The 27,909-nt window shown below is 38.0% G+C and overlaps 1 protein-coding gene across 2 annotated transcripts in view; it reads right to left on the bottom strand.

The window, feature by feature from the left end:
* Positions 1-27,909, bottom strand: part of MAN1A2 (mannosidase alpha class 1A member 2) — a 141,776-nt gene that overhangs the window by 70,903 nt on the left and 42,964 nt on the right. For both annotated transcript variants that reach the window (XM_080551393.1, XM_080551394.1), the window contains exons 3-4: positions 20,190-20,286; positions 108-226 (exon numbers count right to left, since the gene is read on the bottom strand). In XM_080551393.1, the coding sequence (XP_080407519.1) occupies positions 108-226; positions 20,190-20,286 (216 nt within the window). The remainder of the gene's footprint in view (positions 1-107; positions 227-20,189; positions 20,287-27,909) is intronic.

Here is a 27,909-nt window from a genome sequence, read left to right on the forward strand (position 1 = left end):
TGATACTTTTAGTCACAAGTTTTTTAAACTCCAGCTGAAAGACTTCTTCCCCTCCATCAGAACACCATGAAGAGGACTAGAGAAATATTAGGACAAGCTCTACTCACCACGCTGAAATCAAGATTTTTGTCAATCCACTCTTGTCCTTCTCTGAATTCATCATGAAGCCCCATGATATAAAGAGTATCCAGTGCATCTACTATGGTAGCACCCATTTGTGAGTTTCCTACACACAAAAATAAACATTTCTATTACAACTGATTATTTCATTACTTTTTCTGAACATCACAAGCATGAGAAAATATCCCAAGCAGTAGCAAAGCAAAGTTACTAGAAGATGACAGTATAACGAATAGTCCAACTGAGCAAGGAATAAGCAGCTACATAAGAGGATCATATCTCTTTCAAAGCTTAAGTCCTCTGACGTAGTTTGGAATCTGGGGAGAAAAGATGACTAAAGACAGAAAAAAACCCTTACCTGCTTTCATAACCTGAACATGAGCAACTCTCCTTTGGCACAAGAAAGGGACAGAAAGACATTCAGCTTCAAAAAACTATTAGGAATTCTAGTACAGAAGTGTTTAAAAACAAACCCACAAAAACAAGATAAAACAATTGGTAAACAAGATAAAACAACCCATGCAGTGATGCACTGCATTTCCCAACATTTACTACTGAGCATGTCCCTAAGAGCCACATCTAGCCTTTCCTTAAACACCCACAGTGACAGGGACTCCACCACCTCCCTGGGCAACTCATTCCAGTGCTTAACTACTCCTTCTGAGAAGAAATTTCTCCTAATTTCCAACCTGAACCTCCCCTAGCACAACTTGGGGCCATTCCCTCTTGTCCTGTTGCTAGTTATCTGTGAGAAGAGGCCGACCCCCAGCTCCTCACACCTTCCTTTCAGGTAGTTGTAGAGAGCAATAAGGTCTCCCCTGAGCCTCCTCTTCTCCAGACTAAACAACCCCAGTTCCCTCAGCCGCTCCTCACAGGACCTGTGTTCCAGGCCCTGCACCAGCTTCGTAGCCCTTCTCTGGACACATTCCAGGGCCTCGATGTCCTTCTTGTAGTGAAGGGCCCAAAGCTGAACACAGTACTCAAGGTACAGCCTCACCAGAGCTGAGTACAGGGGGACGATCACCTCCCTGGCCCTGCTGGCTACACTATTCCTGATACAAGCCAGGATGCTGTTGGCCTTCTTGACCACCTGGGCACACTGCCAGCTCATGTTTGGGCAAGCATCAACCAGCACCCCCAGATCCTTTTCCACTGCACAGCTTTTAAGCCACTCTGCCCCAAGCCTGTAGCGCTGCATGGGATTGTTGTGGGCAAAGTGCAGGACCTGGCACTTAGCCATGCTGAACCTCATCCCATCGGTCTCTGCCCATCGATCCAAGCTGTCCAGGTCCCTCTGCAGGGCCTTCCTACCCTCTGGCAAAATTAGACAAACAACACATGACAAGCTGTAACATCTTTAAGCCACCCCAACCCACTTACTAGGCAGAGGTCTTTCTTTCTGGAGGAATGCAAGATAATTAGGTATGCATGGGTTTATTTATTTTCACAGAGCGTATAAAACTTCCTAGACAGTAACGAAATAGCCAAATGTCATTGTTCATACCAGTATTCTATGAAGGGTACAATAACTACATGATTAGCAATCTTATGACAGTAGTACATTAAAAAGTTAACCCAATTTTATTTTGTTAATGTGCTTTCCATCCATAATTGAATTTCTACAGGGCAGTGTTGCTGCTTGCTTGTTTCTATTCATTCATTCCTACATTTCATGTATTTAGGGTTTATTTATTTATTTATTTATTTTACCTCAAGCATTACAATAACTTAATTGAGTCATCACCTCCATAGTAATTCTTTTAAACACCTATGACTGGTACTTGCATGCACATTTAATTCCATTTGCAGGAATTTCATTCTCTGAATAATGAAAATTAAACACAACAGTCTTGATCACAAAATAATTGCCAACTAATTTCTTCAAAAATAGCTGTGCAACTGTTTTAATGAATTTGAATGAACCAGATATGGCAAGCAGTAGTGCATTAAGAGTATTCATGTATAGATAAGGATATACTACCTTTCTTAAGATTAATTAGAAGACATATCCTTTGACAAGTTGGCTACCAGGCACACCTATAACTCTCAGAAGTGAAATTAATTCAGTACAGTGCATAAGTACTGCAAGGCTTAACACCTCCAGCTCAGTTCTGGATTCTACTGCTTGCAACAGGGTGTGCTTTGAGCAGAAAAACAGCATGCACTTAACTTTGTACCTTTTTGTAAGCCTAATATGACCAGTTATCTAATTTTTCACTTCACAGACACACCAATCAGACCATAACACAAGGACTGATTTCAGTATTACCTGACAAGGTATTTCTGATGCAACGTTAGAATGTGTTACACCGCTATGGCACTCGAAGTAATTTCTGTACTGTTATTTAAACCACAATGAAAACAGTTTTCAAATACACAAGGTGTTTGAGTGAATAGGGATACAATGACAACCTGTTTCACACAAGACCCTCTTGCATTGTTTGCAGTCACAAAAACACACACAGTCCAACAGAACAAAGCAAACTTCTCAGCATTTTTCCCCCAAGAGTCAATTAAAGGGGTAGGTTCATACTCGGAGCATCTTCTGGGCCACTCTTCAACAGCTTCTTCAGGCTCTCTCTTGTGCTACCTGTTGGACTCTTTCTCTCCTCTTTTATGTCTATCCTTCCTAGACCCACAAACATCCAGCAAAACATTACTGATAAAAGCCACTGTTGCTCATACATGCCACTTCCCTGAGCAGTGACAGGTGCCTGTTTCTGAGATGCAGATCAGTATGGTTGTAGCTTTTGGGTTACAAATGACAGCTCAATCATTTCTTAAAATGGTCTCTGAAGAACAGCATTTACATCCCAACACATAAAAATAGATTCATTTCTCTTCTTAAAAGTAGGCTGCTATTTCACCCAAATTTGGTTTATTTTTCCTTTTTCTTCTTACATATAGCATATTCTTACATAACTAATCCTAACTCCTCATCAGCACATCATTCCTGAGGAAGACTAAGAAAAGCACTCTTTGGTTTTCAAACCTTTTGAGCTGAACACAATTCCAAAAGTCAAGAGATGACAGAAGACATGTTGCAACAGATTCTCTACCCAGTCTTCTTCTGTTTAAGTGTCAATCAGACAGCACAAAGCAAGCTAATTCCACTCTTGTGCACCCCTTTCATCAAGAGGCAGGAGTCCAAAACGTGAAGCTCATTCCCAGAAGTCTTGTATCTACAAGAACAGAGGGTATATCTGGGCATAAAGACATATCCTTTGACAAGGTGGCTACCAGGCATACATGTAACTCTCAGAAAATTAATTCAGTGCAGTGCGTAAGTACTGTAAGGCTTAACACCTTCAGCCCAGTGCCAAATTCCATTACAGAGAATAACAATCTTAACATAACAACTTGGCTGCCCTACGTTGCAAGATAGGTTCAACTTAAAACTATTTGTGGGCTATGCTACGGTGGGTGAGAGATTCAAATCAATGAATTGCTTTCAGCTTCTCTCTCTTGGAGGACTCCAGATGTCTCTGTGTAGGAGATGTCATTCTTAACTTGATTCAAAATACAAAAAGCTTCTGCTGAATTCATAGAAACATAGAATCATAGTGCTGTGGTTCATAACCTAATCAGAATAGGTAATGATGCTGTTATAGCTATCTTCTTCCATATTAAAATGCATTGCTGTACCAGCAAGGCAACAGCTGAAATCTGAAGCAGAAAGAGTTCAAAGATCACTGGTCTGTACTGGGGTCATACACAGTGCTACAGGGAAAATAGACTACAATGGATAGGCAGCTATAATTCCCCACTCCTGATGCTGATTCAAACCATTCAGCGTGAATGCTCAAAAGTAAGTTATTTTCCATTCATAACACAGTATGGGATTTTTGTTTGTTTGTTTGTTTTTAAAATTTCATAGACATGATAAGATTCATAAATTTTGCCTTAAAGGACAAGAGGATAGTCATGGACTTAAATTGCATGTGTTACTTGAAAAGTAATACAGCACACTATAAACAATGAGATAACAGTTAAGAGGAGTATGGAATGTCTACTAACACTTTAACCAATATGATATGTTATTGCTCCCGATACAGAGAGAGCAGATGTCTCATTGTGGTTAAAAAAGCTATAAAACAATTAAATCATAATAGACCATAACACTTTTCCCAGCTGAAGGCACTCCTCCCAGGGTCCACCTCTGTTCAATACAAAGGCTCATTGGTCATGTTGCATAAGATAATAACTGATTCCAAAAGGGCTCAGTTTTACAAAGGTCAGATTAGGAAGTTTCCTCTTCATATAATTACAGTTCTAGTTGATTGAGCTCCAAATTTAATGAAATTTGCCTAATGAATGCAATACTCGTTCTTCTAAATAAAACAGAACATCCATCATGAGCTAATGGAAGGAATTGAGCAGCAAAATAGCTCAACTATTAACAAAACTATGCACACTCATTAAGCAAGAGTATTATTTGAAAGGACTGCAAATAGTAAGCCAGGTTTATATTTAGATAGACTTCAGTTTCCTGAGATTAGACAAATAATTCCTTGGTCTGATAGCACATGAATCCAGAGTCTGAAATACCTAGCAAATGATATGACTATCTGTAAGCAGCAGGGCCATTAAAAGAAAATTGGTCTTCCACTTCTTTCCTCTAAAATTCTTTCAATGTGCTGAAGTGCTAGGTGAAGAACTGCTTTACTTGCACTTTTTAAAGTCTCACCGGAGACTATCAAAGTATTGAGGAAAAAAAATCTCATCGTGTGTTCCATGACAAAAGAAATATGAAGACAATAAGTAGCCCATTTTCATTCTACCATAAGGTTAAGTATAAAGATTTATAAAGTTTGATACTAGCTACAGAACTGCTTAGTGTATTTATTATGCAGAAGCCAAAAAGACTGTGAGCACTGAGGTACTAGAGAAAACGAACAAGCTGTTCTGATGAATTATGATCACAGAAGACCTCAAAATTTGAGACATTGCCACATTATATAAATAAGGAACAAAATGATAAATCTTTTGACAGCAAAACTTCGGTAATGCACTCTGAGTTGAAAAGTAATCATCAAGCAGGTACTTCACAGAAACTTTTATTATTTGACCTGTCATCCACATCTATTCTTTTCTTAAACACGTATACACCACACACAAATCTTGTTACTGGAAAACATTTTTGTGAGGGCTTTTATTAGTCTAAGTTGAGGGCTGAGCAGCTATACTGGGTCTGGCTGGGATGGAATAAGTTTATTTCATAGCAGCCATATGGTGCTGTGTTTTGTACTTGTGACTGAAACAGAGTTGATACCACAACCAGAGTTTTGACTACTGCTGCGCAGTCTTTGCAGAGCATTGAGGCTTTATGATTTTTCCCATTCTGCCCCTGCCAGTCGGTAAGCCAGATACGGGCAAGAGGCTGGGATGAACACAAATGGGACAGCTGACCCAAGCTGACCCAATGGACAGTCCATACTGTATAACATCATGCTTAGCAATAAAAACTAAATGCAAAAGAGGGAGGAAGAGGCAGACAGACATTCCTTTTTCTTCACTTATCAAACAATTTTTATCTTGTCCCAAGGGCTTTCTCACTTTTGGTCTTCCTATTCTCTCCCCAGTTCCACTGGGTGAAATGGGAAGTGAGCAAGTGGCTGTGTGGTACTGAGCTGCCCACCACAACAAGAGGTAAGACTCAAGAAAAAACAAAGCTGGAATTTGTATGGCCAACAGATTTAAAGTAACTACAACTACAGGAAGTCTTTTTTTTTTCTTTCCCTTTTAGTCTGTCTGCTGTGCTCTAACACATGCATGTTACAACACACTTCACATCTATCCAAAGACCTTTTAAAGAAGTCAGAGTTGTTACATGACAATAAAGTCTGCACCAAGTACTAACGAAAGGCAGGGTGGACCGACACCATGGCACTGCTAAAACAATTCTAATTAGGCAGACCACAGATGCCACAAATTTAAGGAAACACAGTGCATTCAAATGGATCTCTCATTATCAAAATGCACTCTAGGTCAAAGCAGGTCTGCAACAACCAACTCAAGGAAACCAGCCTAAAAGAAAAGACAACCACAAAGCCACTCCATCTCCAAGGAAAGTCATATACAACAGGCCTAACTGGCATGTGTAACCATTCTCACCCTTCAATCTTATGCAATGACTGAAGAAGAAATACTTCATTAAGTAGAAAAGACAGCAGATGAAAGACCCTGAAGTGGAATGCTCATCAGATCCTTTAAAATAAAGATAGGTTTTTAATACTACCTAAACCAGTGACAAAAACATGAAGGAATCTATTAGAGATTCTTCTTCTTGCTTACATAGTCAATCTACAGATAACACCACCAACCATAAAAGTTAAAGAAAGTGTTAAGATTGCTTGAAGAAAAACAAGTAGCTAGGCTATTATTGAAGACAACTGCCTTATATCCTCATTGTAGGCTTCCAGTAGCTAAAGGGGGCCTACAAGAAAGCAGGAGAGGGACTCTTTGTCAGGGAGTGTAGTGATAGGACAAGAAATAATGGCTTTAAACTAAAAAAGGGCAGATTTAAATTAGCTACTCAGAAGAAATTCTTTACTCTGAGGGTAGTGAGGCACCGGAACAGGTTGCTCAGAGAAGTTGTGGATGCCCCTTTCATGGAAGCGGGGGAATTAGATGATCTTTAAGGTCCCTTTAAACCCAAAGCATTCTATGACTCTAAATCATAAAATAAGCAAATATCTCTATGTCAAGGCATCCCAGCTATGGAAGTAATTTACACTCCCAAAACCCATCTTCCCTTCATCAGCATTAGAAAGCTGAAATATGTATTTAGTTATGCATAGAGACTAGAGATCTGGATGTAAGGAAATGGATTTTACTTTCAAACAGCAGGACCATGGGCTGACCTTACTTGTTTAATTCTAACAAACCTTTTGTGGCAGAAACAGTACTTGTCACAGTGACCAGTGACCAATACCCAGTTCTCGTTTATTTCATGGCCCTGGACAGACATCATCTCCTAGAAGTAGAACCTACTTCTACTGGTGCAGAACATCTTTGATTACTGGTGTGTTTCACTAGGGGAATCAACCTGCAGAAGGAATCTAAGAGGAGCACAGTCTTGAGAGGATAATTCAAAGTTCAAAGTTAAAATTCCTCTCAAGCGGGTGATCTGGACTTCAGCACGGTACAGCACTACAGCCACACTATCCCAATGTCTGGAATGTGCTCCAGCTCAGAGCGGATCCTCCCTATCCTGCTGCAGTGACTCCAGAAACAAAAGGGGAAATCTCAAACCTCCTCAAGGAAAACCCCCCTGGCACGCTTTGAATCTAAAAGATTATCATTGTTATTTTTAACACAGGAAGGTATTTCAATCCCTAGCACGGGAGTGAAAATGCTTCCTTGATGAACTCAACCTGATATTAAACAGAGAGTTATTACAACCTTAAAAAAATATTCTCATTATCAATAGTCTTGCCTGGCCAGCTTGAGAGGGGCTAAAACATGCAGACTGGGCAAGACTATACAGATCTAGAGAAAGTATACCAATTCCTATCTAAAAAGATTCAAAGAATCTAATTTAAACTGCAGCAACAGGATTTCTTAATGTGATAGACAATTACAGACCTGGCAGAAAAATATACAACATGCAAATTAAAAGCAAACAATTATCAAACCAGTCATCTTTATCTTTAATGAGGCTCTGGCAAGAAAGCTGCCGCTACTGAAGCATACCACTTGTAAAATATCTTAATGACTCACAATGAACAAGATAATGTTTAAGAAAATGAATTAAACTTTTGAACAGAATTTAATTCCACTGTGAAAACAAGTGCCTCAGAATTAGTCAATGAAACAATACATTTCATACAAAACTGCAATGTATGATTTCAGCTCAGCCTTAAAATGCACTGAATAAGCCTTTAAGTATCCATGGAGAAACCAATTGTGTTTAAAATTTTAGATTAATTAAAAAAGCAGAACAAAACACTAAGCTTGTTGATTGCTTAGTTCTGTTAATTTGCTGATAATTGACAGAATGAAAAGGAGTCCCTAATCTTTTCTACCAGACACTTGGAGTATTTTAGCATATAAACAACATTAAATAATTGATTATAATGCTTTGCTTTATTTTATAAATGAGGAAGTAATAGGAATGAAGCACTGAAGTGTATGCTGTCTTTGTTCTTTGAATCTATAGAAAAGGGAACCTACGGGTGGATACTATCAATTAAACTGCTGTTTAAATAGCTATGTCCTAAAGACTCAAATTTAAAATCTTTGCCTAAGAATTTATACTACAGTAAACCTGTCTCTTCAGTGAACTTCACCTGATTGCTTTGCTTTGCTCTCCAAATAAATCCTCCTTGGCCCTTCAGCTTAATTCAAAATTCATACAAGTGCTAAATGCAGTCCCTCTAGTACAAAGCCTGAATATGCACAGAACTAACTTTAATAGGGGTTGGCATATAAGTATCAGACTGTTTTGATTTTCTCTATCATCAAGTTTCTCTATCATCTTTGCATTTTTTTAATTTGTATTTTTTAGGCATAAACACAAAACTGAATTAATGTAGACGGAGGAATGAATGGATTGTGTGTAGACTATAATTAAGACTAACACTGGAACTACTATCTAAGTTAGTTAGTGTAAAGATGAAACCTAGTGATAACCAAAAGGCTTCAGTGTGAGAAGGAAAAGATGTGAATGAGCTATGGAGTAAGAAAGCAACAAGGGAGAGGAGATGGCATTAAATTGAGTACAAAGGAGGAACATGAGAGGATGGAAGTGTGTCAAAGAGGCAGAATGACAGACAAAAAGTGAAGGTGATGGCAATGAACTACACATATGAAACAAAATTAAATAAAAATACACATCTGGAGCAGCTTTATTTTGAGAAATCAGGAAATGAAATTCTAAAGGGAAGAGTATCTGCGAACAATGGCTCAGAAGGTTGCAGAATCTAAATGCAGGCAGCGGACAGTTAAAACCAGCAGCAAACAAGGTAAGACTAATATCTGACAGTAAATAAGAGAGCACGGTATTATCTGGACTCAGGAATGGTTGTGTGTCCTGCGTTCCTGTACCTTAGGTACAAAGCAAGCAAAGTACTGACCTTTCAAGATGGTAAAGATACAAGTTCTTACAGATAATTGTAAAAAAACCTTCTTTCTTTACCAGCTATGCAGTAGGAAAAGCATCACAAAAACCACTCCTCTAAGTTATGATGTCGCATAAACTTTTCCATCTTCAGATAAATAAAAATATGGGCCACTTCTACACACTTTGGTCCAAACCACCTCATAAACTCTCTCTAAACTGAAGGAGAACTAATTTCAGTTGGATAGCCATGTAACTTCAACAGAATGGTGCAAACCTTGAATGAATAATCTCTGATTGAAGACAAAGTATATGAGGCACAGTCACAATGCTGCACTCACATAGTTGAGCAGCTTCTGAATTACAGCTGCCTCAGAGCAGGCTTCAGATGACAGCAAAGCATACTTGCATCTGCCTCCAATCCTGTATGCATGCTCACGCTGCTGTCCTTACGTATTTAAAGTTCAAGTATACTAATCCTTATTTAGTTGTCACGCCTGTTTACTTAATATTGAAACACCATCCAAAATACACAGCCTTAATTTCTTTTCCGTATTGCATGCTCTGTTCATAATTTCAAATGATAGGAAACTAGTTAAAACTCAAGAATAGCAGTCCTGCAATCTAAATAATTATCAAATCAAAACAAATGGAAGCCCAAAGATTCCCAATGGGAAACATATTTTTTTGTTCCTCAGAGCAAATCATCTGGTTTATATGAGAAAAGCTGGAGATGATGGTACTAGAGATCATAAAAATTCTCCATATGATCTTGAACCTTGAATTCTAATGATTTAATTTCTTCCTTACTATTTGATGTAGATGTGAACCTCACTCTTCTATAAAGCAGGTTACAGAAATAAGATGTGCTTGTCTAATCTCACTTTGCGTTTGCATTTAATTATATTGTTTTTTTAAAGGCAGAGTTTTCAATCTTCTTAATAACAACATAGCATTTAGCACCATCAGTTCAGAAACGTGAAAAAAAAAAGCTATTGAGATGACTGAATCTAAATAGGAAGTACATGAGTTAATACACATGGGGCGAGAAGCATTCCATGGGAATACTGTAGTATTAAAAGGAAGAACAGAAGACAACAGCTTCTTATGGTGAAATATCCTCATATGCATAGGCACACACGACAATTTGACAAAACAGTAGTAATGTTCAAAAAATGTTCTTAGCCAACTACAGCTGTTTTTATGGCACCAGCACTGTAAGCAATTAAGAGCGAATGAACAGACAAATTGCATCCTTCTTGCACTCATTTGCAAGTTTTAGAGAAATTAGAGCCATATTCTGAACAAAACACCACCTCTATTGCAGTGGAGCAAAGTAATGTTTACAAAATACTACTTGCCCAATTAGCAGCATCAGCAGACATTTAAATTAGATGAACTGGAAGAGGAGGAAGAGGACTGGAGGAAGAGTCAAGAATTATTGTAGAGGGAAGTTATATGTTAGCATCAACGTTAGTCTAAGAACTCAACCAACATATGGATAGAGAATAGATATGGAAGATACGTGAGAACAACTGTTAACAAAGGCTCTTAAGAAAAAACTGTTACAGGATAAGAGAAAATTATTCTCTCAAAAATTGATAATGATTTAAAAGATAGGAAAGTACAAATAAACAATTACTATGAGGGGAAATCAGCAGTGAGGTCATACAGAGATGAATGCTTGGATATATGCTATTCCACATATTAATAAATCATTTGATCTAGTGGGTGGCATCCCTGCCCATGGCAGGGGAGGTAGAACTGATGATCTTTAAGGTCCCTTCCAACCTGAACTATCCTCTGATTCTATAAGTTGGAAATGCTGTACACACTGGATGAGGATACTGAAAGGAATGCTACTGCAAAGAAGCCACCCTATATTGATATTCTAGACTCCATAAGCTGTCTGAAAAATGCAAATTACAATTAAAAAAAGGAACAGTGAACAATCAGAACAAAAAGTTGCTCATCTTCCTCTCAACGGGAAAATTTGAAAACATACAGAGAAAAGAGACAGCAACGTATAGGGAGTAAAAGCACCTGTATGAGAAATGGCTTAGACCAATACTCTCCATATAAGACAGACACACAACTGAGGCTATGTACGGTTCTACAAACTCATGAAAGGCAAGGAACTGATTAATTATGGATGTTTTCTTCAGGTTCTGCTTCAATACCAAAATTTGTCACCTAATACAGTGTGCAGACAGTTCAAAACCAAAAAAAGTTCAGAAGTCCAAAATGCGGAACCAAACTGTGGAACCACTTGTAATGACATATTGTGGGTGCTCTTAAGTTTGTATAAACTCAAAAACAGATCAGACAAAATAATGGAAAAATAAACTAAAGGTTATTAAGTAAAACTTGTTGCCTCTGAGTCCAGAAATAGTAACACCACACAAAATTCTGTAAGCCCGGACAGTACTCTGAGAAATAGCCAGTTACCACATGCTTTTCAAATTCTTACATTTTGTCCTAAGCACCTACTGTTTTCAATTTTTGGTGGAAGAGTAATTATCATGTTTGACCTTTCATCCAACCTGAGGAAACTTTTCCCGCATTATCAGAGCACTGTTCTGATTCCAGATTAGGCCAGTAATTCATGACAATTATGTACTTTCTTAAAATTTTGTTTTTCCAAAATTTGTGTTACTGAGCAAACAAAATATACATTCACGGTGCATATGATGTTCAACACTGACTCAGTGTAGCCATCCACTACCGATTTTGCAGAGATCATTGCTACACATGGCTGTCTGAAGGCCAGTTTCATTTACTTTAAAATCAAATAGATTTTCAGTCTGATTGTATTTTTTCTGAAATACAGAGATCAGGCTGAAATTTGCATCATGCAATTAGCTCTCTTCACTAGCTAGTGTGAGCAGTTTCTTTCCCCTTTCATTTGCTGCTATAAAGTCAAGATAAAACTACTATTCACCAAGTATTTTTCATCAAAACAATAAGAAGCCAAGAACCTATTTGTTTATATATGTACGTCATTTCTTTATTGCTTTTATTTATCCTCCACATGGAAGCAGAGGCTGAAGACATACACAGAAAAAGGACATACAGAAGAAGTTGTTCCTACTGTCTATCTCTACCTTACGATTTTTACAATGAAAAGGCACCACCAGTTTTTAACCATATTCCCAAATGGCCATCCCTTTGTGTGATACATGCCTTTGGGTATATCATCTAGTTTCCTCCTAGTCAAAAAGTATTTTGTCTCCCTTATTTTTACATATTTGTTGGTTATTTGACAGCCAAAAATACAGCAAAATGGAAGGCCCGCAAAACCTCATGTTCAGTTATGTGAACTTGAAAAGTTAATGACAAATAATCAGACAACAGCAGACAATAGTGTCAGAGCAGTTCAAGGAGCCCAATAACCAATACAATGGAAGAAGACAAAAATGTCTAATAAACTAATGAATATTTTTCCAGAATAGTACAAAAAAAATCTTTAAAATCTTGTAGCACTACCGAGAAGTATTCCACCTCTTATTTTCTAGATCACAGATTGCACATAGAAATAGCATTATTCTCCTAAGCTATATTGTACTTGCCAGAAATACTGGGACAATAAACTCCTTTGCTTGACTCAGCTTATTCTTGCAACCACCCCACGTCTTTGCAGTCTGACAAATGCATTTTCTCCATGGGTCTTGGTAGCATTGCTACTCCTGCTCTCCAGCACCATAGAGAAATGCACTGACAGTTCTCCATTGCTTAGCAACAAAGAGATCTGAGCAGAGAGCTTCCCACGCTGCTGCAGCAGTAGTTGGCCATGGGCTCTGCCAGGCAGGCAGAGCAAACTCTCTTTGGTAGCAGGCAGCTGGCTCAAGCGATGTTCTCCTGGGTCTCATGGGCTTATCACTGGTGCTGGTAGTAAAAGGCTGAGATGGGCTCTGCAGTGAGCCAGGCAACAGGATGCATGCAACAAGTGGGTAGAAACCAAGTAATCAACTGGCAAGTTAAAGAAAAAAAATAAGTTCAGCTTACTAACTGTCCCTACTGAATCCTCAAGTTGTTTGCAGTGATGTATCTTGCTTGTTAACCCACATTACGCATCAAAGTTTCATTTTTTTCCAAACATATGAACCAGCAGCACATTATATGTCACTCAATATGCCAGACAAAAAACCCTTATAAAAGAGAGAACATTGTATTTGGTCATATATTAGGAGAGAGAGATGGCACTGCATTGCAGCCTTAAGGCTTTACTAGGTAAAACACAGGCAACAATGCAAACGCAAACGCAATGTAAATTCATACACAATTTTCTCTTCCTCCTAGAATCAACATCCCAAAACACAGCTGGCAGATGCTGCAGATTAAATTGACCATTTGCATAGCATGTGAGATAACAGAACAGGAGAAGCATGAAAGCACAATAGAGGCATGGGACAGTTCTAGCATGACAGAATATGAAGTAATAGTTTTATCAAATGTTTGTGCATGGGAACAGGCCTGTCTGTATGCAGGTGTCTACTAATTAAAAATTCCACATAGTTGTCCCTACTGAAAGATCTACTGACACCCTTGAAAATATATTTAGACGTATCTATCTATGTGTGTGTACATTATCAGATCATCTTCATATAATACAGCTCATCTCTAGACAGAAATTGTCCAAGTGCAAAGTTTAGAAATGCACTTCTAGTAGTATGGAGATGATTATAATTTTGCAAGAGTTTATATCACTACTTTATCAAATACTTTATAATAACATGACAAACCGCACATCTTCACTTTATTCTTAGATAAGATTACTCCAAACCCACAAATTGATTTCAGAGCTCTCATTTCAAAAAGCATCAGGTCAGATGACAAACAGTGATTTCTATTTATGCTGATGCCAGTGTTCTGAGTTGCTAAAGATTATGCTCTTTTTTCTTTTCTTTTTTTTCTTTTTTTTCTCTTTTTTCTCTTTTCTTTTTTTCTCTTTTCTCTTTTCTTTTATCTTTTCTCTTCTTTCTTTTCTCTTTTCTCTTTTCTCTTTTCTCTTCTCTTCTCTTCTCTTCTCTTCTCTTCTCTTCTCTTCTCTTCTTTTCTTTTCTTTTCTTTTCTTTTCTTTTCTTTTCTTTTCTTTTCTTTTCTTTTCTTTTCTTTTTTCTTTTCTTTTCTTTTCTCTTTTCTTTTCCTTCCCATTCAGGTTCATTCAGATTCTCATTCAGTTGCTCAGGTTCTCAAACTGTTTTTTTTTTTAAATAAAGATTGAAGACTGATACAAATCCGTTAGTATAAACAGCTCAATTTAAATCCTAACAAAGGGACTTCAAAGCTTGTGCAACAGTAATTATTTCATGAGATATTGAACAAAAGGTGCCACAAATACACAATTTAAATCCCTGAATCATATCTGGCCTGAGTAATTTTAACAGTGTTTCCAAAAAATGTTCACCTAAGGGTCACCAAACAAGTGCAGGGTCAAATCACCTTTAAAAAGTTATTGTGATCCCTAAGAATGAACCCAGACAAGATTACACTTCAGCAAGACAATCTGAAAATACTAGCAACTGATGTGGTTTTGGCTAAACCCTGAAAACCTTCCAAAGTAAGCTTAGGGTTTGTCGTACTTGCTCATTATCTACATGCATCATTTCCCACCACTCTTTCAGTCTTTTTTTTTTTAACATCCTTTGTGTTCTAATGAGAACTTGACCCAGATAACATGCAACCCCACCTCTACAATAACACCATGAGACTGTGAGATTATTTCAGCAGCTTAAGCTGCCCAAAATTATTATTTTTTTTTTTTAAGGTCAGCTGCAAAAACCATCAGCAGACCTGCAAATCAAAGTTAACTGAAAAGTTATACCTTCTCTCTGCTAGGGCAGAAATAAATGACAAATTATGATTTTTAAAAGCAGGCAGCTTTCACAAATAAGCAGATAATCTGTTTCACCAATACAGAACCTACAAAGGTTCATATCATGTTATCTACCCGTAAATATCTTTAAAAGCCCACCAATTGCCAGTTACACTTTTCAAAAGCAGCACCATACTACTAATGCTTTGACTCCGCTGCTGAAAAGGCACTATTCAAGATTTTGGCTGACTGACTACACAGTTTGATAGGCAACACTTTCAGCAGACTCTACTTTATAGTTTACAGTCATAAGGGTCAGACACCTCAAAAATACTGTCAAGAGATTCTAGTTGCAGGTCACCTAATGTAACCTCAGGAGGCTTTGTTTCAAGAGTCAAACTACTAATTGGGGCAGCCCACAAATGTTCTTGCAGGCATGCTTCAGTGAGGCACTGGGAATATTGCTTTGAAGTTTATCACCTCCTCTTATTTATTTTTTTAATGACTTAGAATTAAGATTTATTACAGCAGTGAAGGCCACCTCATCTCCCCTTTTCTCACTCAATCCTGAACCCTGCTAGACCATGTGATGCTGGGAACACTGAAGTTCATCATGGCATAGGTATCAATACACACTATCTCAGAGGGAAAAAGGAGTCCAACAGGGAAGACTGAGGCCTTATTTACCTTTTATATTGAATCACATTTACCTCATTTGCAAGATTCAATGCAAAAGGATGCTGTGTTAACCAGGGGTACCACCTCCTTGCTTAGACATCCTATGAATTGAGATGGAAGTACAGCAGGCTCCAGTAATGGCAGAAAATAGTTTGGGTCTAATAATCTTTGGGATTAACAATAAAAGCAGCTTTTGCTGAGCTTTTTATTAAAAATAGAATCAGATTTCAAAAAGAGTTCTGTAATGCTTCTATAAAGGCAAATACCACTGGGAATGGTGTCGTCATTGGTGATAGAGATTGGTAACGTACTAGCAGTAACAATACAGCCTGGATAGTCCTTGATAGAAGAGCAACCATTTTTTTTTCCCTTCTCCATCAACCACCCACCAAGTCAACAATATCTGGTGCTATTTTAGATTTGATATATCCTGAGGATATTACAGAAAAGTTTTCCATTGAAGTAGCCTTTAACAGAGCAATCATAACATGATTTGGCTAAAAATTAAATGGCACAAAATAGCATCTGGATTTCAAAAGGACCAGAGCTTAGAGAATTGGCTGGGAGAGTTAGCAGGAACAAGAGAATCACAGACCTGAATGTGGGAGAAGTCTACAATTTCTTTCAGACAACAACGTTAAAACTACAAAGAATAAGCATTCCAAAGGTGAATAAAGTAGAAGGTCCTCCATCCTCATTAGGAGATATAGAAGAAGCAAGCAGAGGTGAAATGAAAAAAACTAGAGTAAAACAGTAATTCCAAATAATTCTAAAATATTGCATCAGACACTTTAAAAATGCTTGCCATATAAGGAAAAAAACTCATTTCACATGCTGAAATAAGATCATTTATAGCAAATTAATCAACAGAATTTCACGTTAATTCAACAGCAAAGATTACACGATCATACAAGTGAACACTGAAAATTTTCATAATAACTTCATCAGCTGGATAAAATATACAGAGAGGCCATGATTTAGAGATGACAGACAACTAGGTAAAAAGCAAATTACATCATGGGATGCCTCCAAAGAGATTTTTTTTTTCTGATAGAAATTCAAAGTATTGCCAATTTTCAAATAGCAATGAGAAATTGCCTAAGCGTACCGCAAAGTACTCTGAAAACCTAAGAAATGTCTTTGTCACAGCAGAAGCCTGTTGCTCTCTGCTCTTCCCTGCAGTCTCACATTACCTCCTTGCACTATGCTCAACGCTGACTGAATTTTTAGACTCTTCTATTTCACTCTTCAAACCCACCATCCATTCCAGATGCTTTTTTCTCCTGAGCATGCTAAATTGTTCACCTTCCCCCCCAGATAGCTCCATCTGACCCAATCATCTTCTTTATAAAGGAATATAGAGAAGTAAAACAAATAGCACCTTTCACACCATACTGAAGTGTAACAAAACACGTTCCAGTGCATGAACAAAAGCAATCAATGCCAGACTCCAAGTCATTTGTTTGCAGTAAAAGCGAATAGTCCTTGCTGATGGCTGGTATACAAACTGAAGTTACTCTCCTATTAATTTAAAAAGACTTCCATGCACTATAAATTTGTGGGTTTTTTTTGTTGTTGTTTTTTGTTTGTTTGTTTAAAAGTATTTCAGAAATTTTCTCTTTTTAGAAGATCGCACTCCATTGCTGAGAGCAGGGGAAAAAAGTGGAGTGCCTTGTTCACCCTTCACCTTCCAGTATATGTTTTTTTAAGGTTGAAGTTCACTATACATGTAAATTTGACAAAAAGCAGCTTGAATATAAATAATGTTATAATATAGCTTATTAATTTGGTAAGATATAAGAATGGTTTCAAGATAAAATTATGGGGAATAATAGCAGGGACAGACCCCCAAAAAATCTAAAAATCCTATTTAAATATTAAAAAGCTTTTGAAACAAGTAATTTGACTCATTGGTTGGAATAAGTTTCCTCTGGAAGGTTTTCCTAATCTGTATTTCTATCATCCACAAGAAACAAATATGAGGTTTAAAGCAGGATAAATAAAGTAAATACCAATTATAATGAGAACCAACCTCACACAATGTCATTAGCCAATTACATTATAATAAAAGCCAATAAAAATCTTGATTTAAAGCAAACATAATAAATACTAAAATACTTAAGGTATACACTGCATAATCACACTTTCTGTTGTTGTAAAAAATGGTTAAATGATAAAATTTGTACCTTTCTCAGATCACAGAATCACAGAATCGTCTAGGTTGGAAGAGACCTCCAAGATCATCTAGTCCAACCTCTGCCCTAACACTAACAAGTCCTCCACTAAACCATATCACTAATGGCTACATCTAAACGTCTTTTAAATACCACAGAATAGATGAACACAGTGTGAAGCTCTCAAGAGAAAAAAAAAAAAAAGAAAAAAAAAAGAAAAAAAACCACCACCCTACAGTCTTAGAAGAGCTCCTTTTTGTGCATTTCAAAATAAATGCATGAACTTCATTGATCAGTCATCTTAGGTGTTTTGTATTCTGGACTGGTCCCGGCTTAACCTTGTGGTGGTTTCACACTGATGGTTGAAGGAACTCCACCACACATCTCTCTCACTCCCTCTCCTCAAAGGAAAAGGGGGAGAAAATACAAAGGAAAAGGGCTCAAGAGTTGAGATAAGGACAGGGAGATCACTCACCAGTTACTTTCGCAGGCAAAACAGACTTCAGCATATGAGAGAGTAATATAGTTTATTGCCCATTACTAAGAAGCTAGAGCAGTGAAAAACCAAAAGCAAATTAAAAACACACCCCCACACACACTCGCACACCCTCCTGTACCTCCTCTGCCTGAGCAGTGCAGGGGAACAGCAAATGGGGGCTGCAGTCAGACCCTAAAACCTCATCTCTGCCACTCCTTCATGGTCACTCTGTGTCCCTGCTCCAGTGTGGGGTCCCTCCCATGGGATACCATTCTTCCTCAGCTGATCTTGCATGGGCTTTCCACAGGCTCCAACAGTGTTCTATACCACAGGTGGCAGTTCCTACCAGACCCCCTGCTTCACTATGGGCTCCTCTCCACATGCTGCAGTTCTGACCCAGAGTCTGTTTCTGTGGGGGCTCTCCATGGGCCGCAGCCTCCTCCAGGCCACATCCACCTGCTCCACCGGGGGCTCCTCCACGGGCTGCAGCGTGGAGATCTGCTCCATGTGGGACCCATGGGCTGCAGGGGGACAGCCTGCTCCACCAGGGGCCTCTCCACAGGCTGCAGGGGAACTGCTGCTCCAGCACCTGGAGCACCTCCTGCCCTCCTTCTGCACTGACCTTGGGGTCTGCAGGGCTGGTGCTCACTTCTTGCTCTCCCAGCTGCTGTTGCACAGCAGTTTTTTTCCCTTTCTCGAATCTGCTGTCATAGAGGCACGTTCAATGTCACTCATTGGCTCAGCTCTGGCCAGCGGTGGTTGAATTTTGGAGCTGGCTGGAACTGACCCTTATCTAACGAGGCAGCTTCTGGACTCTTCTCACAGAGGCCACCCCTGCAGCCCCCCGCTACCAAAACCTTGCCACGTAAACCCAATACAAACCTTAATCACTAACTCCAATGTTATGTGTTTTGTTACACCAGAGAATGAACCTAGAGAGCCTCCAGGGCTCAGTCCTCAACAGTCACAACTACTTCTTTTATACTGTCAGTCTTACAAAATTGGAGACAAAAAATAGATTTCTTTCCTGGTATGAGCACCAATAAAATACTTGCAATTTTCCAATCGCAATTCCACTTATTCTGTCTTAAGGCATATATACCAAAAAAAAAGCAGTACTGCTGCAGATTGCTGAGATTTTAAGGAAGAAAGGTCCATCTAGTTATCTATTCTGATCACATATATGCAACGCATACTATTCAATTTTTTTGATCTTTACCTTCTTCATGTTTCATACTGTTCAAAATGCCATTTGTAACACATTCACACTCCATTGCTCAAATATTCTCACTTCATCCTTCCAATTTCTTCAAACCTTTCCCCTACCCTCCAATTTCTATATTTTTCAACTTTTCTTTCTTTCATTCAGGTCTACATAATCAGGATCCACAAGTCACACATCAGGTAACAACATCACTCTTATCTATACTTTTTTTTTTAAGCTACTTAAAAATTCATCTTGTTACAAGCAGCTTTTCAGCATCTTGCATATACTTTCTTGTATCATCCTCCAAGAATTAAACATAAAAATTTAGACAAGAAGAGGTGAGAGTTTTATTTTTAAGACAAATGTACATTCATTGTAACCCAAAATGTCATCACCACACTACCTTATATATATATATGTATATATACACATACACAAATCAACAGTGTGCATAGACACAACTTTGCTTTTGCAACAATAAGAACAGGTTACTCCCAAAAATATAGTTTAGTGAAGTTACTCACTAAACCACCAGTGAAGTAACTGACAATTCTGTGATCCTCATTTATACTAAAACATAATTTACTATAACACTTGGATAGACGTTCAAGGAGAATAGCATGAACAAAAAAATATAAAATGAAAATATAGCCTACCAAATATGTTGGTGGAATGTCCTTTCCTGGCAATTGGTTTGAGCTCATTATGTCCCCATCCATATTGCCTATAATTGTCCCAGGCATGCTTCATCATCTAAGAGAGGAAAAAAATAGGAAAAAAAAATAGGATTCAGTTATGTTGTGAAGCTACTGCGTACAAATACAGTATTTTATTCCTTATTTGAGACTTCATCTCTCTCACTCATCCCTGCATACTGATGATTATATTGCTACTATTTCTATTTATTTAAGAAGTCAGATTAGATATCATGAGTAAGTTTTGAAAACAACTTGAATCTATTTGACTTGAGCTAGAGGATGCTCTGCATTAGTTCACTTACTTTTTCTTGGACTTAAATATATACACAGACATTAAGAAATTAATGAAAAATACTGGCTAATACCCAATCTGCTAGCCTGAAGAAAACAAACAAACAAAAATATAGCAATATTTGAAGCATAAAAGGGATTTATTTATACTGGTGCATCAGAGCATGACTAAAAACGTTGCAAAAGGCATAATACATTTTTTTATTAGCAACACCTACTTGACAGAAATATACTGTGGAACAGCCTCTACCATGAGAAATGCCATAAGCTTTGTTCTTTAGAAAGTATAATGAACAAAGCAGTAGAAAATTCACTCACAGCTTAAGGTTCCTGTAATTGTTGTTCCACAAAACACTCTTTTTAATAGAGATTTATACTACATAGTAAACAACTACAAAAAAAGAAAAGTCTTATTGGACCACAAGTATTAGTTGCACACATCAGCTGCTAAGCAGTGCTCTTATGTATTTGCTAGGACTTTCAAAATTCTTTGTTTGCATACAGCTGAAATTCAGCAGCCACCAACTTGCAAAACTGAAAGTACAGAAATGCAGTTTAATCGAATAAGATTAGTTATCTAAACAGATCAAAGCATGTACCAAGGAGGAAATCTGATTCTAAAAGCCACTGCCCCAGACACAAGGAAGTTAGGAACAAACCTTTTCTGAACAAGAGTTCTGAATCAACAGCCATGCAGCTGTATCCACAGTGTTATACATATGTTATTTTTCTATCATGTCTTCAAAATTGGTATTAAAATATTGTTAAAATAAACAAAAGCCTCCAAAAAATGTACAGAACTTAAATCACAATACCCATAAGTTTGGGAAATGTTCCCTAAGAGGAGAATATAAGCTTATGCAACCTGTAGACCTATACGAACCCTTTAAGAAGCTGATTATATCATGTCAAGTAAATGCCATGATTTACAGGAATGCAGTTTTTCTTATTGTAATTTGAGGGTCACCATGCTCACAGAAAATGTGAAGGGACAAGCAGATGTCAGCTAAGAAGTAAGATGCAGTCATTTGCCCTATTAGCACTAGCTCACATAGAAGCAAGACACCGGATCTTTTCTTACTGAGTTCAGGGCTTAGAGGAAGTCAGCATCCAGTAAACCCAAATCTTTTAAAAACTGTATCCAAGCTGTCTACTGAGATACGCAAATCACGAAGTCCCTGTCTCTCTACAACCATAGAAGAGATCCTTGTCCAACCCACACAGCCATAATTCATTTGAACATAAACTAAGACATGAGGAGGTTGAAGGGAGTCAGCTCATACCCAGACAATAACTTGAAACAGAGCAGAGGTGAACATACAGACATGCTCTTGTGTTAAACTGACATCAACCTAGACACAGATATCCCTCTCAAGATGGCATTGGTCCCACTCCTACTGTGCACCATGCCAAGTCAACTTCTATGGCTGTTCTCAGTTTTCACACGATTAAGATTCTGACACACGATTAGTCAGGTCTGTTTTTTTTTAAAGTGTCATGAACCTGTAACGTAAGAAAAAGAGAACACAAATATTACACTTAAAGAAGAGAGGAGATGTTCATTAGTATTGACAGATTCTTTAGTGTTTACTAAGCACTTACGTAATTGATCAATAAATAGTCACTAGAAAACGCAGTAAAACCCTGATCATAGGTAGCATAGAATAGATAGGTAGTATAGCTCTAACAGTATCCAGAATCAATCTACTCTTTATATACATATCTGTACATATATATGTATATATATGTTTCCTAAAGATCATAGAGTCAAGAACCACAGCTTCATTCATGCTGGAAGAGACCTCGAGATGACCCCAGGCCAACCCCCTGCTCAAAGCAAGATCAGCTATGAAATCAAACTGGAGCTGCTTGAGGCTTTATCCAGTCAGGATGGGACAAGACATTCAAGGTCTTCCTGAACTGTCCTGCTCAAAATTGCAACATGACACTCCTAAAAACATTACATTGGAAAAAAAAAAAAAAAAAGACATGAATTTTTAGAAGGCACTAGAGGATAGAACTAAAGAAGCTAAGCTCTTATCTGAGTTTGGTAACAGATGGATATCTAAACAACAAGGTGATCATGACATGGCAGCTCTAACCAACGTCTTTCCGAAAAAGGGGGAGTTGAGCTTCTGAGACCTTGGAATGTATCAATGAAATATTTCATGATGAAGAATCAAATGACCACTAACGTTTTAGCTCTGTAAAATTTCAGACAAAGCATAGACAAATACCAGTAGAGATCAAAAACTGGCTAAGCCCAAAAGAAAGAGCAATAAATTGTTTCCTCATGGCAGAATGTTAACCATGGAATATTCCACCGTCCCCACTTGCTATGCCTACTGGGGGTCTGAGGAGAACGTGTAGATTTTGGTAAAGATTTTTTGTTTGCAGATTATTTAGCTCTGAGGAAACTACAAACATCACAAAGGGCTAAAACAGAATCCACCACTACCTAACATGTTTTTATATCCATAAGTTCGTACAATATAATTTCTCCTAAGATAAAATTCAAGAAAGATAGAAATTTTAAAGGAACCAATTTCACCAGATTCATCCATTAATGGAAAAGTAACTTAAGAAAACACTATTGAGACCCAAAACACTGTCAAACACGACACTAAGGCATAGTTGACTGCATCATCCAAGGTTCTGAGAAAGGAAATCATATTTTGTAGAGACTAAGCTACTTTCATAAACATGAACGGGTGTCTTTCCTGTCACCTCTGCCTCTCCCAAACAGGATACAAATCAAATGGTATTATAATTCCCCAAGAATTTTTTTATCGTTTTTACATTAGCAAGTCAACTGATCTTTTCCAAATGAATACTGAACGTTATTCAAGCACACAATGTGATGCTCTTGTCTACCACTAAATGAGCAAAGACTTGATTATATCAGGTTAGCAGATAACTGCACATTACATGTAAGGGAGAAGCCCCACAGCTCCTGTACACAATATTAAGTTTTGTGAGGATGATGTACCAAGAGATCTAATAACAACATCGGATTTCTGCTGTTGCCAGAAGTGGTAGCAGGATATACTGTAGATGTAACACCTATATAACTGGAAGCAGTTGTGCAGGCAGAAGCTTGTGAGAAGACAGGACAAGATGTGTCCCGCTGCCAGCTAAAACTTTAACAGAGGATGCCACTTTGGCTCAGGAAGTATAAGTAACATGACCTCCTGATCTGAAAAGCAAGATTATCTCTACAATTATGCCAGAAAGCATTTATGTAATGAAATTTGTAAATACTGAATTATAGTTGCCAGTAGGCAGTTGCAGGCTTTTCCTTAAAAAACTTGTCTTTACAAGGATAGGGAAGTTTCAGACACTGACAGGAACATCAGCACTAATGGTGATAGAAAGAAGGTAAAAATATTTGAGAGGAAAAAAAAAAGAAAGAAACACCCTTTCAAGAAGCCATTACAGCAGAAACTTAAGCTCAACTATGTGAAAGAAAAAAAAAAATCAACTTGTCCAAGGATGCATCAATAATTCTGTCAAATGAGAAGTGGAAATTTCTATAGCTGAAATTTCCACACCAGACAACAGTTTGCCAAAGCAAGCCCTTGGAGTTGATGGCATATAATATGAAGATCTTGTCATGTGGCCACCCAAGAATGAATGTTTTTACTGATGGAATTCTCACTGGTTCTATTAACTCCAGATGACTGATCTTACTTTTGACAGGAAAATGATTCATATGGAATAGGTTCACTGAATACCAGTCTTGAAAATGTTTATCATGGGACGCACCCAAAATACATGTCAGCAAGACAGCGTTGCATGTACAGCTTGAAGATTCTACCAAAAAAATGAATTTGGACTCTGCTACTATAGAGCCAGAATGGTAAGAAGCGGGGTATGTCTCAAATGAAACTGCTTTTGTAGGTACACCATATCTAGATATTTTTACTGACTTTAGAACGCATATGCCTCGTTCATTGGATCTGATCCTCTGCAGTTGCTGAGAAATCAGTATTTTATAACAGCAGAGCAGTAATGTGTCTTAACAAAACCACAGTTTTAACAGTAAAAGGAGGTTACAGTGATGAAAGAGAATTTTGTCAGGAAGTCCCATCACTACAGCAGTGTGTTAAAACAATCTGTATTATGAATTGCTATTTCTAAAAGCCCCTTTCCACTCCCTGAAAAAGGGCAGACACTTAAAATTAGCAAACTAAATCAGAGTCTTAAGAAATTAGCAAATAAAGCCATTTATCAGCAAATTGCAAAGAATGGCTGTGCCTACAAATCTATCTTTTTATTGCCATCCATCAGGAATACGCATAACAGAGACAACAAATAGGCTTTGCTTTCAAAGGAACATATTCTGGTTAAGAGTATGATTTCAAAAGATTATGTAAAACACCTCTAACTTCTGTTTTTAAATTAGCAAAGGACTTGCTAGACAAGCTTATTGCTCAATTGGCAGATTAAAAATTAATAAGCACTTTCCTACTGTCTGTGGAGATTACTTTCTGGAGATTAAATTGAGCAATGATCTTTTCATTGTATAGATAGTCTGATGTTTGAAGAAAATTAGAAAAAATATTATTTTACTCTTGTGGGAGCTACAAATTTCTACCTAAACAGAAATTACTTCTGGCATCAGCCTATACCTCTGTCATGCATATCTGAACAATGCTACTGAAAACATCTGTTTGGAACATGTTCCTAAAACACACAAAGAGGGGTTTTCCTCATTTACTGATAAGCATAGTAACAGATCCATTACTAAATTGAAAACAAAATGTTTATTAAATTAATGCAACATGGGAAACTTGTTTGTTTGCATAGAAGACAAAGTGTAAGACACCTGATGGATCTAAGGGGACAGTACTGCAAATGGTGCGAACCAGAACAGTAGATGTAAATGGCCTAAACTTGGAAAGCTTACAGCAGTGGAATGAGTACTCAAATGTATGTAAGCAATACAAAAACTTTTTTTTTTAACATGACAAATCCATATGTTTGAAATTGTGTCTTCTCATGGTTTCAAGAGAAACCGTCAGAGTAGTTTACTTATCCTGTGTTCAGAAAACTAAAACCTCACAGATCACCTTTGTAACAGGACTTCACAGCAACCACTAGAAAGTAGTTGTTTTCTTCAGTGTTCTAACTCTTGCCTTTTCAGGCAATCCAATCAACTTCACCAGCTTACTCCTGTACTTCTGCCAGTTTTACCATACCCTTTTTTAAAGTGAAAGACTAGAACTACATGAAGCATGCAAGATGCAGAAGCACCTTAGTTCTATACACAAGCAAAAGAACCTTGCCTGTTTTGTTCTCCCTTCCTAAAATAGTGAAGGTTTGCTTTTTGTCTGCTATTACGCACTACAGTGACCTTTGCAAATAACTACTACAGTCACAAGTTCTCATTCTCGAGTGGTAATATGACAAGGTATTAGGTGATTTTTTGTGTGACGTTCTAATTTCTTTCCCTCCCAGTCTCAATATGCATCATTTTATATTTATCTGAGAAATAAAAGGGGAGTTAAGAATCACTCAGTACCACTAGATTTTTCTGTGATTCTTCAGTCAGGCCTCAGTTTTCTACTCTGAATCTCCATGTCAGCTAAGTTGATCATAACACTACTGTGGTGGTATTACCCTCCTGGGCAGCTGAACTCCACCACTCCCCCTCCTCAAAGGGAACGGGGAAGAAAACATGATGGAAAGGGCTCAAGGGTTGAGATAAGGACAGGGAGCTGACTCAACAATTATCATCACGGGCAAAACAGAGTCATCATAGGGAGATTATTGTAATTTATTGACTATCACTAACAGACTAGAACAGTGAGAAACTAAAAGCAAACTACAAACATCTTCCCCCCCATCCACCCTCTTCTGCATCCCCTCTCCAAGTGGCACGGGGGAACAGGGAATGAAGGCTGCGGTCAGTCCCTAATACTGCACAGCAGTTTTTTTTCCCTTTCTTAAATATGCTATCAGAGAGTCGTAACCAATGTTGGTTATTGGCTCAGCTCCGGCAAGAGGCGGGTCATTTTTGGAGCTGGCTGAAATTGGCTCTTATCACCACTAGGAAGCTTCTGGACCCTTCTCACAGAGGCCATCCCCTGCAGCCTCCATCTACCAAAACCTTAGCACGTAAACTCAATACAACTACTCATCCATTTTCCCCAAATAAATTTATTTGTAATGTTTTATAGCATGGATCTCAAGCACATGACCTCTATGGCCTCCAGCACCATTTATTTTTATGCTCTACTTTCTGCCTTTAACCAGTTTCTCCAGGACAACAGGGAGACACAATCCTCAAGCCCCAGACTGCTTAGCTCAACAGCTGTTAGTAATGAAACTTGACAAATGTTTTATTTGACATACTGTGTTTATAGCTATCAGAATTCCTTTGTTTGTGCATCATGTCATCATAAAAAAAAAAAACACATTGGGAAATCCTTGGTACTTGTGTTCAACGATTTTATTCCCTCTTCTAGTTTCTGTTAATCTGCACAGTTCATTCATCAAGCATAGGAGTCTGTAGTTCTTTGATCTCTCCTTTAATCCTTTTTAAAAATTGCATCTTGTTAGGAACCTTCTAGTTCTCCAATAAGCAGCAAACAAGAATACACGTGTCCTGGTTCCAGTTAGGACAGAGTTAATTTTTCCTCATAGTAGCTGGTAGGGTGCTATGTTTTGGATTAGGATGAGAAGAGCGCTGATAACATGCTGATGTTTTAATTGTTGCAGAGCAGTGCTTACACCAGGCCAAGGACTTTTCGGCTTCTCGCTCTGTCCTGCCAGCGAGCAGGCTGGGGGTGCAGCAGGAGCTGGGAGGGGACAGACCCAGGACAGCTGACCCAAACTGGCCAAAGGGGTATTCCATACCATCTGACATCATGCTAAACAATATATAGGGGTGGCTGGCCGGGGTGGGGGGCCGGCTGCTCGGGGATAGGCTGGGCATCGGTCAGCGGGTGGTGAGCAATTGCATTGTGCATCACTTGTTTTCTTACACATTATTATTATTAATACTATTATCATTATCACTATTATTATTATTATTGTTATTATTATATATATATATTCCTGTCTTAATAAACTGTCTTTATCTCAACTCACCGGCTTCACTTTCCCGTTTCTCTCCCCCATCCCAGAGAGGGAGGGTGAGCGAACGGCTGTGTGGTGTTTAGCTGCCAGCCAGGTTAAACCACAACAACATGTCAGCAATGCAAATCATGAATGCAAATCTCAGAGCAAACTAAGTCACAGTTAACTGTTGGAAGTTTCAGGTATTGAAGTATTCTATGTACATGGTCAATGTTTTTGCGGAACATGCCATAAGAGTTGACTCATCAACTACTAGTTTACATTGATATTTTACAATGTTGTTAATACACAATAATTCTGACAT

This window comes from Anser brachyrhynchus, assembly GCF_964034855.1.
Source record: "Anser brachyrhynchus genome assembly, chromosome: 1".
NCBI classification, from domain to species: Eukaryota; Metazoa; Chordata; class Aves; order Anseriformes; family Anatidae; genus Anser; species Anser brachyrhynchus.